Below are 15,211 nucleotides of genomic sequence, written 5' to 3'. Positions count from 1 at the left end.
TGTTATAGGAAAGAATTAGTTTGCTCTGATAATGCTGATATGTCTAGGAAGAAGGCTGAAGCAAAAACAAACTTTCCACAGATCTTTTTCTCTGGCTGGACTTTACCAACTATATGGGAAGAAACATATAGATATAGTCTACATTTCACCAGTTCAAATTTTTGCATGTTTATATACATATCAAGCTTCTGTCTTGTCCCATTTCATTTGTGTGTTGCCCATTCTATAATCATTTGTTTGACATACAAAAGTGAGCTATAGATCCTAGATCTGATAGATGGAAATTGATAAACTAAAAAAAGCATTTTTTAGAATTAACAAGTGATAAATTGATGAACAAATCATTTTTAAAAAGCACCAGATGGCCATTTATTTCATATAGTTAGTTGGGTTATCTACCAAGCAGTGAATTTTTCAATCAGGCACCACTGGTCCATAGTAAAACTGAGAAAGAGCTTTGGGAAAGCCCCAGAGGTAACTGACAGTAACAAGGGAGGGTGTTTTGAAGTCTCATGTAATTCTTCACAGGAAGACACAACTGATAGACCTGGCTATAAAATGAAGCTCTTGGACAAACAATTCTCTCAACACCCACCTCTTCCTTTGTCAGTTCCTTTCCTCTGTCAGTTCCAAATTCAGCTACCATCAGATGGAAACGTTAATATCAACAAGAAAAAGTCATTTAGTAGTTGAAAGTCTTGCATGGAAAGACATTTAGCTGACATCTAGAAGCAGTTAAGGGCACAAGTTAAGTTCTTCTTACTACAGGACCTACAAAGAAGCTGAATGAATTTCTGTTAATTTCGGAGCACTGTACTGTATCTTTGAATACTCACACCTATTAGAACTACAGAGACAAAGTGTTCAATAAAAAACCAGTGATTCACAAGGCACCTGTGGCTCACACCTGTAATCCTAGCTAATCAGGAAGCTGAGAGCTGAGGCTCACAGTTCAAAGCCAGCCTGGGCAGCAAAGTCCGTGAAACTTATCTCCAATAAACCACCAGAAAACCGGAAGTGACCCTGGGGCTCAAGTGATATTGTGCTAGCCTTGAGTTGAAGAGCTGAAGGACAGTGCCTAGGCCCAGAGTTCAAGCCTCATGACCAACAACAACAAAAAAAGGGAATTCACATTGGTCATGGCGGCACATACCTGTAATCCCAGCTACTCAGGAGGAACTGGTGAAAGGACTGTGTTCCAAGGTTGGCCTGAGCTAAAACATGAGACACTCTATGAAAAACGAACTGAAAAATCAAAAAGACTGGGGGCTGTGGTTCGAATGGTAGAGAAGGCCTTGAGTTCAATCCCTACACCTGTCGAAAAGAAGAAGGAGGAGGAGGAGGAGGAGGAGGAAGAGGAGGAGGAGGAGGAGGAGAAGGAGGAGGAGGAGGAGGAGGAGGAGGAGGAGGAGGAGGAGGAGGAGGAGGAGGAGGAAGAAGAAGAAGAAGAGGAAGAAGAAGAAGAAGGAGAAGGAGAAGGAGAAGGAGAAGGAGAAGGAGAAGAAGAAGAAGAAGAAGAAGAAGAAGAAGAAGAAGAAGAAGAAGAAGAAGAAGAAGAAGAAGAAGAAGAAGAAGAAGAAGAAGAAGAAGAAAGAAAGAAGAAGAAGAAGAAGAAAGAAGAAGAAGAAAACATAGTGGCTCAGAGAATAAATTATAAAAAACTGTAAGGTTTGGAGATAAAGCATAGTGGGCAGCATACATCTGCTTAAGAGCCTGTGCTATTATAGATGTTCCTGGTTCAGTTCAGACTCATTCTCAGCTATATCCAAATGGTTCCAGTTTAAGCATTTACAGACTTACTCCATTAGTTTCATGTGGCTACTGTAACAAATTATCACAAACTTGGTAGCTTAAAACAACAGTAATTTATTCTTTCATGATTCTGGAGGCCAGAAGTCTGAAATTAGAAATCAGTACTGAAGTAAGGATGAGATGTCAGCAGGCTGACACTCCCTCTGGAGACAGACAGGAGTAGAGAATCTGTTCCTTGCTTCTTCTGGCAAGTGGGTGTAGGCATTCTTCGGCTGTGGCTTCCTCACTCTAACCTTTAAGGCCAGCATCTTCACATCTTTGTATTCCATCTTCACATTGTCTTCTCTGTGTGGGCAAAATCTTTCTCTGTATTGTTTATGAGGGTGCATGTGATTGCATTTAGGGCTCACACAGATAACAATCAGGAATGTCTTCCATTTCAAAATCCTTAGCCAAAATACCTCTGTAAGAGCCCATTCCAAATAAGATAACACAAGCCTCAGGGAATAGAACTTGGGTATCATGAGGTGACAACAGTCAACCACCGAAACATAGTCACAACACTCTTACTAAAAGAACAGAGCAAACCTGGCATTGGTGGTTCACGCCTGTAATCCTACTCAGGAGGCTAAGACCTGAGGACTAGAGCTAAAAGCTAGCCTGGGCAGAAAATTTGTTGAGACTCATCTCCAATCAGCAAACCGGAAGTGGAGCTGTGGCTCAAAGTGGCAGAACACTTAGCCTTGTGCAAAAAGAGCTCAAGGACAGTGTCCAGGCCCTGAGTTCAGGCCTCATGACAAAAAAAAAACAAAAAACCAAAATAAAACAAAAAAAACAGTGAATGTAAGAAATCTCACCATGCCTCTAGCACTGTGAGAAACAGACTGTACACATCTGGGTCATTTTTGTGTAATGCCTGCAGTACATATGTGCTATTATTAACATAGCACATGTATCCAAATATTTTGGAATCAAATTAAAATACAAGCTGCTCAACCACCTATAGAACAGAATAACTAACTTGAGGGAGTCCTATATAATCCAAGCAAAGAAGGCTAAAACCCAATTTCTTCTGTTTATCAGTTGGCTTTGGCTCTACCAACCACTCTTTCTTATTGTTAAATGCAATCCAAGAGAGGAAATCCAGGGAGATCGCCTGAGAGAAGTTAGTTTGGGTAATAAAAATGTATATTATAGCTTTTTACTTACTAGGTTAATTGATGGGTCATGGCTGGGGATTTGGCCACTGGCATTTTACTACCACTCATCTTTAATCACCTTCATACTCTGCAAACATCCAAGGTTCTTTGGTTACTAGGTTAGAAACTGTTGAATGAGAACTGATTCTCCATGCCACTTCTAGCTTCTTGCTTTCCCATCAGGTCTTAAATTCCTCCTAAGGCAGAGAGCTCCATGTCCATAATGCTCAGTGAAATTTTCATATGAGCAGACAGCTGGGATTATTGATGTCCAAGCAATTTTCAAACCAGAATTATGCTTTCATGTAATTGAAAGTTGTCGCTTCTTAATTTGCTTTCTAATAATGTCAGTAAATCATGTATCTTTAGAATACTTCAGGAAATAAGGAAATAATTTATTTGCCTTGGGTGCATAGTTTAAGGAGGAGCCAATAGCTTCAGTTATCAATACTTTGATGTAAAAAAATATTGAAACAAGCCAGTGTCTCAGACTTCTAGTTACTCAGGAGGCTAAGATTTGGAGGATCACAGTTCAAACCAGAGCTCTACCGTGTAAAAGCATCTCTATTCCCAAGGATTTGGAGATAAGAATGTCCATGTTTATTTTCACTGAAGTCTCTAGCAGAGATGGTCAGTGATCCCCATTTTAAGAGACATTCATTTCTAGTGTATGAAGCCCATAATTTAGGGCCTAAGTAAAGGTATTTCCCATCCAAGGCGCCAGTGGCTCACTCCTGTAATGCTAGCTACTCAGGAGACTGAGATCTGTGACTCAAAGCCAGCCCCGTAGGAAAATCCGTGAGAATCTTATCTCCAGTTAATCACCAAAAAGCTGGTAGTGGAGCATGGCTCAAGTGGCAGAGTACAAGCTTTGAGCAAAAAGTTTAAAGACAGTGACCAGCCCCTGAGTTCAAGCCCCATCTCTCACCTATAAGGCTAGTGCTTCAGGACTGTGGCACAGGTAAAGTGAACACTGGCATGGAAAAAATATCTGCTGGGCATGTACCAAACCAAAATCCATCCTAGTCCCCACACCTGTCCTACCTGTTTCCTTATGAGATGGTGAGGTGCTGGCCCAGGGTGTGTCATCTTCAAACTGAACCCAGTTGCTAATGGCTGAGGCAAGGTCAGGTGGAGGCTGTTCAGGGCTCCCAGGAGGGGAAGCTGCTTCAGAGATGAGGCCCATCTTTTCAGAAGAGTCATCCTGCTCTGAGTGGGAAAGATCCTGAGAGACTCCATCCACCACATGGTTCTCCCCAGAGGAGCTCTCAGATGGACCTGAGGAAGATGACAGTTCTGGGAAGTGCTCTTCAGTGCCCCCTGCAACATATATCAGAAAATATCATCACATGTGAAAGGACAGCCATGAAACTGTCCCATAGAGTCAAATACAAAAGATGGGTAAGAGACAAAATAGCTATGCCATTCTATTCCTATGCTAAAGGCTTGCTCCCTAACAAATGTCTAGGATGGCTGGGAAGAGGAGTCTTGTTATCTTTCTATATCAGCATTCACTCTATTACTTGAGGGAGGGATACTGTGGCATGTTCACAGAGGTCCAACAAGTGGCACAAGTGAAATGCAATGACTAGCTGAACAGTTGAGCGTCTCTCTACTAAATACATTCAAATCTCAAATTTTTGTGGTCCAACTACCAGGTGGAAACTCTGAAAGTGACAAAGAGGTCTTCCTATAACTTCTGTCACTTCACTGGCCCTGGAACATTTTATACACACACACACACACACACACACACACACACACACACACACACACACACACACACACACACACACACACACACACACACACACACACACACACACACACACACACACACACACACACACACACACACACACACACACACACACACACACACACACATTATGATGGTGATAAATACATAAATCTAAATGAGCTAAAATTTATCAACTTGCTGGGTGCTGGTGGCTCATGCCCGTAATCCTAGCTACTCAGGAGGCTGAGATCTGAGGATCACAGTTCAAAGCCAGCCTGGGCAAAGTCTGTGAGAATCTTATCTCCCATTAACTACCAGAAGTGGAGTTGTAACTCAAAGTGGTAGAGTATTTGCCTTTTGCAAAAGAGCTCAGGGATAGCTCCCAGGCCCTGAGTTCAAGTCCACAGCCAACAGAAAACAAACAAAAAAGAAAAAAAAAACACAAAAATTCCCAAAGGCACACCACTCATCTATGATGAGCCAGGTTTGAGTTCCAGTAATCTGTCTCAGAGCCTTTGTCATTTTTAACAATTACAGTTAAAATTTGGGAAAATCAAAATAGCCACCATAAAAGGCTGCTGGCAAAGTACTTTGCAAACAGGAAGTTATTGGAAGAAAAGAACTCATAGTTTTGGTGCTTCCAGACTCTTCTTTAGAGCCTTAAGGTTACAACGATGTCTTTTCTCTGGGCTTTTTATTATTGTTGTTGCTGTTTTGGCAATTCTGCCTGACAATTGCTAGGCAGGCACTCTACCATTTGAGCCATGTCTCCAACCCTTCTTGCTTTCAGCTGTTTCTAGAGTAGACAAGTGTATGTCATCACACCCTGTTTTTTATTGACTGAAATGAGGTCTCTCAAACTTTTTGCCAGGCTAGCTTCAACCCACCGACCTTCTAATCTCTGGCCCCTGAGTAGGTAGGGTTTTAGTGGTGAGCCACCAGGCCCAGGAGAAGTCACTCACCTGAGAAAAGTGACCAAACCAACTCCATTCTACCTTCCTTTCTGAAGATTCCACTTAAACAATGATCAATGTAAGCCACAACACACAGGCACAGAACTGTGCCAGTCTTATCACTACAGGAAATAAAATATTCCTTACCCTCAGAAGGGACAAGAAAGAGTGGCTCTTCATTGAAGGAGACCCACTCTGACTGATGGGTTGCGATCACATGGTCCAAGGTCGTCATGCTAAGAAGGTAAGAAGGCACTGGTCATCTTCACACTGTTGACCTCATGTGGACCCCAGAGGAGTGTCTGGGGTGGGAAGGGTGTATGGCAGCACGGATGACTTGGCCTCCAGTCTGTTGCTGGGGTTTTACAGGGGCAACAATCAAAGAATGGTAGGGTGGTCCTTCTTGCCTTTGAGTAATCTGCCAAGCAGAAATCTGTTTTTTGGAAAAACAACAAAAAGAATAACCATCACATTATACCCAAATTCACACAGGTCTAAGGCTTTTAGCATTGCTCATGATTCTGAGCTGTTTCCTACTAGATTACTTCTCCTGTTTTTCCTTGTTTTCTTTTTTTAAAATAAAGTACCTGCCATTACCACCAAGGTCTCTAGACAAGCCTTTATCTCAGACTTGTAATTAATGACTCAAATTTTTAGCAAGTAGATTCTCTAATTTCTTCAATCACTATGTTTTGGAAACACTGTTCTTATAATATAGTGATATCACTATAAAGCAAATATTCAAGTCTTTCAAAGTGTTTTCAATTTCTTTTACCAGATGGTGATATTCACTACTAAATCAGTGCAGTTTCTTGCCTTAAGCAGGTAGCTAATTTAAATTTTTGGCAGAAATCCAAAAATCTCCAGATGGTATCTTCAAGCATGGTTTACCAATCTAAAGAAACTGATATGGAATTGTCTTGTTCATTTAGAGTGAGAGGATAAGAGAATATTTGCTTTAATGAAAATGTGAATGATGAAACACATTTTCAATATAAGCCAATTTCAATTAGTATATAAATGTTAAGCCTTTTCTTACATGGCAATTATGTTCTATCTACACAGGATACTTAATTGTCCCATAATTTATATTTATAATTAATGTGCTATTAGTGTCTTTTTACAACCAGAATGTAGTTGTTGATCTTTTGATGAACTAATAAAACTGGAATTAATGCAAAATTAATGTGCTGCCACAAAGACTGTCTTGAGTAATATCAATTCTTATTAACTGAATACTCTCAATATTCAGATAATTTCTGGAACAACTTATCTCATAGCCTTCCAACTGGCACACAATATCAAGGAAGGCTGAAGAAATTTTACTACAAGTTATTACATTCAGTAAATAATCTATGCTGGAGAAAATCAGAATAGAAATGTTAATTGTTTTGTCTTTTTGGTGATTAAAACATTTAACTTTGTTTCATACTTCCTAAAAACAACAAATATATAAAATTAGCAATTTTTAGAAACATACTTCTATACTTCATTTGACTCAATATACCCATTTTAGATGAATAGACAGTAATTCTTTTATAGATTACAAAGCTTTGTGTCCAGAAATTAAGTGACTGACTCAATACTTTAAGTGTATAAACACGACCTGGTACCCTAAAATTATTTGGTGCTCTATAGACTTCCACACTTCTAAGAGGAAGAACTCACAAATCTTAGCACACTGACAAAATGACTTTTTTTATTCTACAATAAGATCCTCCCAAAAGAGTAACAGTATAGAAGCCAAAACAAACAGGTGGATTTAATACACTATATTAGGAATTGATAGATCCAATCCTTGAACTCTGGTCATCTGATGCCAAAACATTCTAACCTTTAGACCACAGCCATGACAAAGTACTATAGAATATATATGAACTGTCAACCAACTAAAGTACTTTACAAACATCAATTGCAATGGAACTGTAATAACACTTCCTAGGAAACTCCCCATATGAAAATATGCCAAGTCTGCCACAGATTGAACATGTTCAAACAGTCTGGCGAGTGAACATATCCCAAAGCAGATCTTAGCAGAGAGCAACACAGAGCCCACATAAAGAGCTGATTCCTACAAGCTTCTGCCTAGGAAACCTTGCCCAGGCCCTATCAAACATCAGTGTCAGTCAATGTGGTAATGGCTGCAGGCCAAGATAAGACAGCAAACAGCAGCAGCATGTAAACCCCCATCCTCTGCCCTGTAGCTCTCCTAAAGAAAGCCACAATGCACATTCACATGCTGACACATGCAGTGTCATCATTCAATGGGGAAAACATCCTGCTGAACTCGTGATGATGAACCCAGAACAATCCATGGATAAGTGGATGGGGGGAGGGACCAGGAGAAAGAGAAGGAAGGGATAAAGGGAATAGGGGAAAAAAGAGACCAAGAAATTTTAGAATTAAGGAGTTTTAAAGATCAACAGTGCAGCATTCCAGTTTTAGTGATGGGAAAACTGAGGTGCGAGGAATTCATATTTAACAATGGAGCTAAGATGTCAGGCTGCGGACTGAGTCCTGTGCAATCTTTACATAGCCTCTCTCTGTAAGCCTCGGTTTATTCCCATAATGGCAGATGGCCTTCGAGGGATGACTCTGTACCAGGTCTTATTCCAAACCCTTAATAAGCATCAGCATCACCATCAACACCGCTGTTGTAAAGTGTTTCATCCTGGGGTGCATGGCAAGGACTAGGAGGGAGATTTCATGAAGTCCCTCATCTTTGTCATTTTTGCATTCTGGGATTAGTGATTGTCCTTTTCAGTCATTGTTACTGCAGTTCTAGAAGTTAAATGGAGTCTGCCAATCAGTAACGGGGCACAAAAGATGAGTTCTGAAATGTCCTTATTATACAAACAGGTCCATTCTAGCTGAGGAACCAAGACCACCACCCAAAAAAAATACGGTTGAGAGAAAAGCCCCAGATTTAGCTACTCTTCCTTGTCTATCGCCGACCAGACATAGACAAGGTGTAAATAATGAGTATCCTCAAGAAAGGCTTAGTGGATCATTTTCTACAGGGAAGCCCTATCATAACCCTATGAAACAGATTCTAGGCTTTTGCCATGGAACAGCCACCTCCAAGAAGCCAGAGACACTGGACCTTGAAAGTGCTATGCTGGCAACTCAAAACCCACAGAGGGACCCAGTCATGGTGGGGCTAAGTTCAGACTGGGATAAGTTCCTCAGTTAAAAAAACCTCACCCCATTTTTAGAATGTGAATCATAAAGTGAGGCTTAGAGTCACCACAAATGAGTGCTGACTCAGAATCAGCAGCAACACTGACGGGGAGACATTAAATGTTTCATTGTAGTCTTTGGGTTGCCACTGAAGATAGAGTCTTCTCAGCATCCCTCGCACCTAGCTTTGGGAGTGAACACTGTAATTGGCAAACACAGGTCATAGACATATGACTCTTGTATACGTCTTGTATTACATCTACCCTTTTATGCTCGTTCATGCACCCTTATATGTGTGGAAATGTTCCAGGAACCCTTTGAGATAGACACCCTTGAGCAGCTCTCCTCCTAACTAAGACAAAGACACACAGAACAGAAATAACAAAGATGAGTCCCATAGTAACTGCCTGTGAAAGGCACACTATGGGTGCTGTGACAGTTTAGCTATAGGGCAATCTTTGAGGGCTGGAGTCATAAGGACACAGGTTTGTGGATTTGGAGGATGGTCTAAGGCTGAAGGGGAGAGAATAAGGATTCCCTTGGACAGAAGACTAGCTTGAATGAACAATAACAAGCTGACTCCAGCAAGGCTTTTTTTCCTGAATCAGATGGATGATAACAGAGGTACCCACGGGGGTGGGGGGAAATATTGGGGAAAAGCGAAGGAGACAATTCAGTGGGGAGTGAGAAGCTGCAGCATGCTCAGGGGAGATTAATATAGCTAGGACTGTGCTGGGCCCAGAGGGTTCTAGAGTCACTGGGTGTAAGAAGAACAACATGGCACTGCTGCCTTCAAATAGCTTAAGGTCCATGTGGGCAGGGAGGTGTGACAGTGACCATCTTCCGCATTTCCCTAATCTGTTCTGATGGTTTATTTACTACTACTACAACTGTAGCAGAGTAAAGCAACCAGACACTACTGAGTCAGGAGGACTGGGAAAGAAAAGCAGAGGGGAGAGGCATGTAGGAAGGGTGCAGGAGCAGCAATCCTAGCCAAAAGTGAAACGCAGTTTAGCTGAAGCAGAGGAAGTGGTGTAGGGAATGCTAAAAAGGGAGTGACAGCTCTTTTTTTTTTTTCTCAGAATGAGAATGTGCTGATTCTCAAATTTCTTAAAACCATTCTTCATTACCACTCCACTGCCTTGGCTACAATTCCCACTGTCTTATCCAGCTACCTGTCATTTACCAGTCCCCTGTCTTCAGCATCACCTCACCCCTCCAGCTTGCTACTCAACCTATCACGTTACAGTGTTTTCCTAAACCTGAAGACAGCCATGCTATGGTTCTGCATAAAAACTTCTTTGTTCCCCACGGTATAGCCCCGGCTTTCGATGTATTTGATATCAGTATAATTTGTGGAGGGAAGGGAAAAAACAAACCGTTTAAATAGGGATACAGGTGGACCCATTGCAACAATGAGATGTACAAGTTGTTATGTTGAAAACAAAATTTACAACTTTGGTGTGGGGAGGGGGAGGAGGTTTGGGTGGGGGGATGGGGGGGAAAGGATGGGAAGGGATGGGAAGGGGAAACAAAGGAGGAGACTACAAATGTACTCATTGCCGGGCGCTGGTGGCTCACTCCTGTAATCCTAGCTACTCAGGATGCTGAGATCTGAGGATCTCGGTTCAAAGCCAGCCCGGGCAGGAGAGACCGTGAGACTCCTATCTCCAATAAACCACCAGAAAACCGGATTTAGTGGCGCTGTAGCTCAAGTGGTAGAGTGCTCGCCTTGAGCTGAAGAGCTGAGGGACAACGCCCAGGCCCAGAGTTCAAGCCCCACAACCGACCAAAAAAAAAAAAAAAAGAAATGTACTCATTATCTTGCCCATGTAATTGTAACCCCTCTGTACAGTATTTTCACAAGAAAAAAAAAAGAAGCTAACATATCTGTTTCACTAAGATAAAATAATTAAAGGAATGCATGTTTGACATAAAAAAAAAACTCCTTTGTAACTCCCCATAGTATAAAATGAGAATGAGCAATGAACCAAGGTTCTCTAAGAACAGATCTACATCAGTGCTGCTAGGCTTCGCAGTAAGCACAGTACCTGGTACAGGTCAGGAGCTCAATTAATGTTGCAACACCAATGTAGATACCTTGAGATTTTATGCCTTCAACTTCTCTAATCTCATTTGCCTTTATCTCCTCATCTAAGCCCGGTATTCTAGTTAAATGAATTCTATATTCATTAGAGTAGGGAGTAATGATGAATTATCTAAAAGACTACTTGTGCATATGCCTGGTGCTCCTTAACCACTTGTTCATATATTTGCCAATTTAATATTCTATTAAGTGTTCCCTTTGGGATACAATTCCCCTTACATTCTTATTCCATGAGCTCTTATTCATCTTCAAGTCCTAACTCTTCATCATCTCTGGTTCAGTTCAACATTTGCAAACAGAGGCAATCACTAAATCCAAAGAGAGAACACAGACTTGGTGCAAAACCTTCCTTCCTTCCTTTTTTCTTTCTTTTTTTGTGATTCAATATCCAAAAATTTCTTCTTTTCGAGAAGAAAAAAAAGTACTCTCTTTCCATTCCCATCTCTCCAGGAAATGGATCCAAACTTTGTTAATGGATGTTAGAGTCTTGAAAAAGCGCTAAGCAATGTACAAGAGTCTTGAATACATGCAAGTACGGCAGCCAAGCAACAGAAAATTGGTGCCAATCTAGAGGCAGTTACATGCTAATTAAGTGGTGTTGGTACTAAATACAGCATCCTAAACAGGCCCTATGGTGTGACCCTGGCTCTATTCAATGCTGTTAGGTGCTGTGGTTCCTACCTATTTACCAAGCCATGTGATAAGTCATCTACCAATCCAATGAGAACTACAGTGCCTTTTTTTTTTTTTTCTGCCAGTCCTGGGGTTTGAACGCTGGGCCTGAGTGCTGTCCCTGAGCTCCTTTTTCCTCAAGGCTAGCGCCCCTACCACTTGAGCCACAGAGCCACTTCCAGCTTTTTCTGTGATTAATGGAGATAAAAATTTTACATACTTTCCTGCTTGGACTGGTTGGAACCTCCATCTTTGGATCTCAGCCTCCTGAGTAGGGAGGATTAGGGCATGAGCCACTGGCACCCAGTTCCAGTGCCTTCCAATAGTCCTTTCTTTATCCATTTCTGTTACTTGCAAACAAGAACTCTGATAATTTGTTGCCTTTTCTCCGCTTCCACTAATCTCATTGGATCTATTCCCTCCTTTATTCTGTAAGCTGATAGAATCTTAAGCTATGATCAGATATCAAAGCATAATGAAACTGTTAATGTGGCCAATGTGCCAACTAGCCAGTGAGCTTTCCCTAAAAAAAAAAAAAAAAAGTGACTATATATTTTGTTGATGTCTCTAACTCTTACAAAAGGATTCAGCATTTAGTGTGATTATTGATTTAATGGTGGTTGAATGAATGGATGAATGTGTTTTAACACATGACAGGTAGACTGCCAGGTCTTTTGAGGTGGCAAATGTTTTTAAGAAGTCTTATTTAAACACTATGTATAAGATAGTTTGGTGGAGGATCTGGATATAGTAGGCAATATGTTTATCTTCCTTTCTCATTTATCTAAAATTATACTTGATGGGAATCTGCTCTGTTCTCTTAACTCAATGTTGCCCCATGGCTTGGCCCACTGACTACCCTGCTCCCCCCTTTCCTGAAATTCTCTAGCCCATTCTATAGCCCAGAATCTTAATCTGAACATGAAACCTCAGTTCCCAACCCCCATCCATCAGGTGTCATGCATCTGAGTTCTCCATTTCAGGCTTTTACCACCAAGAGTGTCCCAAGTCCCAAAACTTCTTGTAACTCTCCAGCTATGTTGGATCCTGCCCCAACCTAGGACCCTACTTAAGTCCCTCAAACCCTGCCCTGATTACAGCTCATATCTCCTGACTCTTTTCAGGTCACCATGGTGTCCATCTTCAACTTTCCATTAAAATTGATCTGTTCTGTTGCGTTTGTAGATTTCTGCTCTTTCTTTATTCTAATACCTTTATGACTCAGTTTCCTAACAATACTACTCAACTCCATTATAGTAAGTTACTAGACACAGTCACTATTAAAATATGGCTAGCTCAAACTTGAGTTGTTCTCAAGGTATAAAACACACATTAAATTTCAAGAAAATATAAAATTGTGTAAAACATCTAAAGCTTTTTGAAAAGATATTTTGAATATACTTAGTTAAGTAAAACATACTGTTAATTTCACCTGATTTTACTTTTTTTTACTGATTTTACTAAAAAATTAAAATAATACATATGTAATTCACGTTGTATTGTTCCTGGGTTGCACTGCTCTAAAGCAATTCATTCTTACAATCATTATACTCAACGTACATATATGAAAACAGAACTGGGCAACTTGAGGGGATGGGTAGGATTTGGACAGGTGGAAGAGAATGACAGAAAAGATTATGCTGATCAAGATGCACTCATAAACTAACGTGTTGAGTTGAAAGCCTTTGTACAACTTAAAAACAATACATTTATTAAACAAAAAAATCCTAATGTCTATCCAAAAAGTAAAGAATTTTCATGACCACTAAGAAAAAAATACTCACGCCTATAATCCTATCTACTCAGCAGGCTAGATTTGCGGTTCGTGAGACTCTTATCTCCAATAAACCACCAGAAAACCAGAAGTGGCGCTGTGGCTCAAGCAGTAGAGTGCTAGCCTTGAGCTGAAGAGCACAGGGACAGTGCCCATGACTGACCAAAAAAAAAAAAAAAAAAAGAAAGAAAAATACATAAATAAATAAAAAGAAAAATGAAACAATCCATTTTTTATTCATCTTTGGTTTTTATGAAGGTTATTTTTCACTAACATAAAATTTTTCTTTCAGTATTTATGTTCTAATCTGAGTAATTCAATGATAAGGTATTTGTAATACCCCCATGCATAATTTTTTCTATAAATGCTTTCAATTTTTTATCTTCAGTTTTCAGCACTTGACTGTTGTCTAGTTTGTTTTTTTCCTTAGAATCCATCTTACTTAAGAGTTTGTGGAGTTTTAGGATCATTTGTCAATTTTCTTCATTCAGTTTGGAAAATTTCAGCCAGTAGTTCTTCCAACAAGATTTTCTCTCTTCTTCTGCCTCTTCTTTTGGTCTGTCTTCAAATTCATGGACTCTTCTATCATTTCCTGTAAACTGATTGTGTGAAGTTTTTCATCTCTTCAACTTTCTATTCCAGAATTTTCATTTCTTTCCTATTTCTCTGCTGAGGTACACTTAAACATGTTTTGGGGGACAAACTGTAGTAGGACATGATAGGACACCTTCAGTTCCTTAAACATATTTTTTTTGCATATTTGATAATTGTTGGGTTAAAAAAAAAAACCCTTAGCCAGGCGCTGGTGGCTCACACCTGTAATCCTAGCTACTTAGGAGGCTGAGATCTGGGGATCATGGTTCAAAGCCAGCCCGGGCAGGAAAGTCTGTGAAACTCTTAGCTCCAATAAACCACCAGGAAACCGGAAGTGGCACTGTGGCTCAAGTGGTAGAGTGCTTGCCTTTAGCTGAAGAGCTGAGGGACAGCACCCAGGCTCAGAGTTCAAGCCCCACAACCTGGGGCCGGGGGGAGGTGGGGTCGGGGGGGGGGGGAAATGCAGCAAACCTCGAAGGCATAAGGATTTGAGTTTCCCTCTGTGGAGTGTTTGTTTGTTCTAGCTTGTAGTTCAACTGCTGGCTGCATTTCTCAAGCTCATATAGGCATGGCTTTCACTTCGCAAGTAAATTTATTTTCCCCCTCATTGCCACAGGATTCTACAAACTCTCAAAAGTGGTGCTGTGGCTCAAGTGGTAGAGCACTAGCCTTGAATAAAGGAGCTCAAAGACCCAGGACCAGAGTTCAAGCCCGTGGACTGCCCCCCCCCCACACATACACAAAAAAAGAACGTTCAAGCTTGCACTCTCTCGCTCTCTCTCGCTCGCATGCTCTCTCTCTCTCTCTTTCTTTCTCTCTCCATCACTCTCTCTCTCTCTTCTACAGAGCTCACCAAAACTGCGTTCTAGGTTTTGTTATGTGGGGGTATAAAATAAAACCAACTCTAGAGCAATGTTAAACAAACATTAGCCACAGCCTAAGTCTGAGTCTTTGCCCTTTTTTGTAAATAAAGTTATATTGGCATGCAACTGTGACCATTTTATATTGTCTATGGCTCTTTTTGCTCTAAATAGATGAGTAATTGTGAAAAATACCATATGGCTCACAGGGCTTACAATAACTTCCTACTAACTCCTACTGTTACTCCTACTTTACTGCTTGTTCATAGAAAATAATTTATAAATGCTGCTTGAAAACATGGTCCTAACCCCAAGATACAGACATCCTCTATCCTGGCGGGTGGATTGGGATGTTAGTAAGATGTTAACAAGATCTTTC

The 15,211-nt window shown here is 40.7% G+C and overlaps 1 protein-coding gene across 3 annotated transcripts in view; it reads right to left on the bottom strand.

The window, feature by feature from the left end:
• Positions 1-15,211, bottom strand: part of Ston2 (stonin 2) — a 143,680-nt gene that overhangs the window by 98,899 nt on the left and 29,570 nt on the right. For all 3 annotated transcript variants that reach the window (XM_070028470.1, XM_070028452.1, XM_070028461.1), the window contains exons 2-3: positions 5,793-6,078; positions 3,996-4,271 (exon numbers count right to left, since the gene is read on the bottom strand). In XM_070028470.1, the coding sequence (XP_069884571.1) occupies positions 3,996-4,271; positions 5,793-5,880 (364 nt within the window). In that variant the 5' untranslated portion in view covers positions 5,881-6,078. The remainder of the gene's footprint in view (positions 1-3,995; positions 4,272-5,792; positions 6,079-15,211) is intronic.

Source organism: Dipodomys merriami, unplaced genomic scaffold (genome assembly GCF_024711535.1).
Source record: "Dipodomys merriami isolate MVZ:Mamm:240054 unplaced genomic scaffold, mDipMer1.0.p SCAF_1, whole genome shotgun sequence".
NCBI classification, from domain to species: domain Eukaryota; kingdom Metazoa; phylum Chordata; class Mammalia; order Rodentia; family Heteromyidae; genus Dipodomys; species Dipodomys merriami.
The sequence above is the reverse complement of the archived record's forward strand: the minus strand, read 5'-3'. Positions and strand labels throughout refer to the sequence as shown.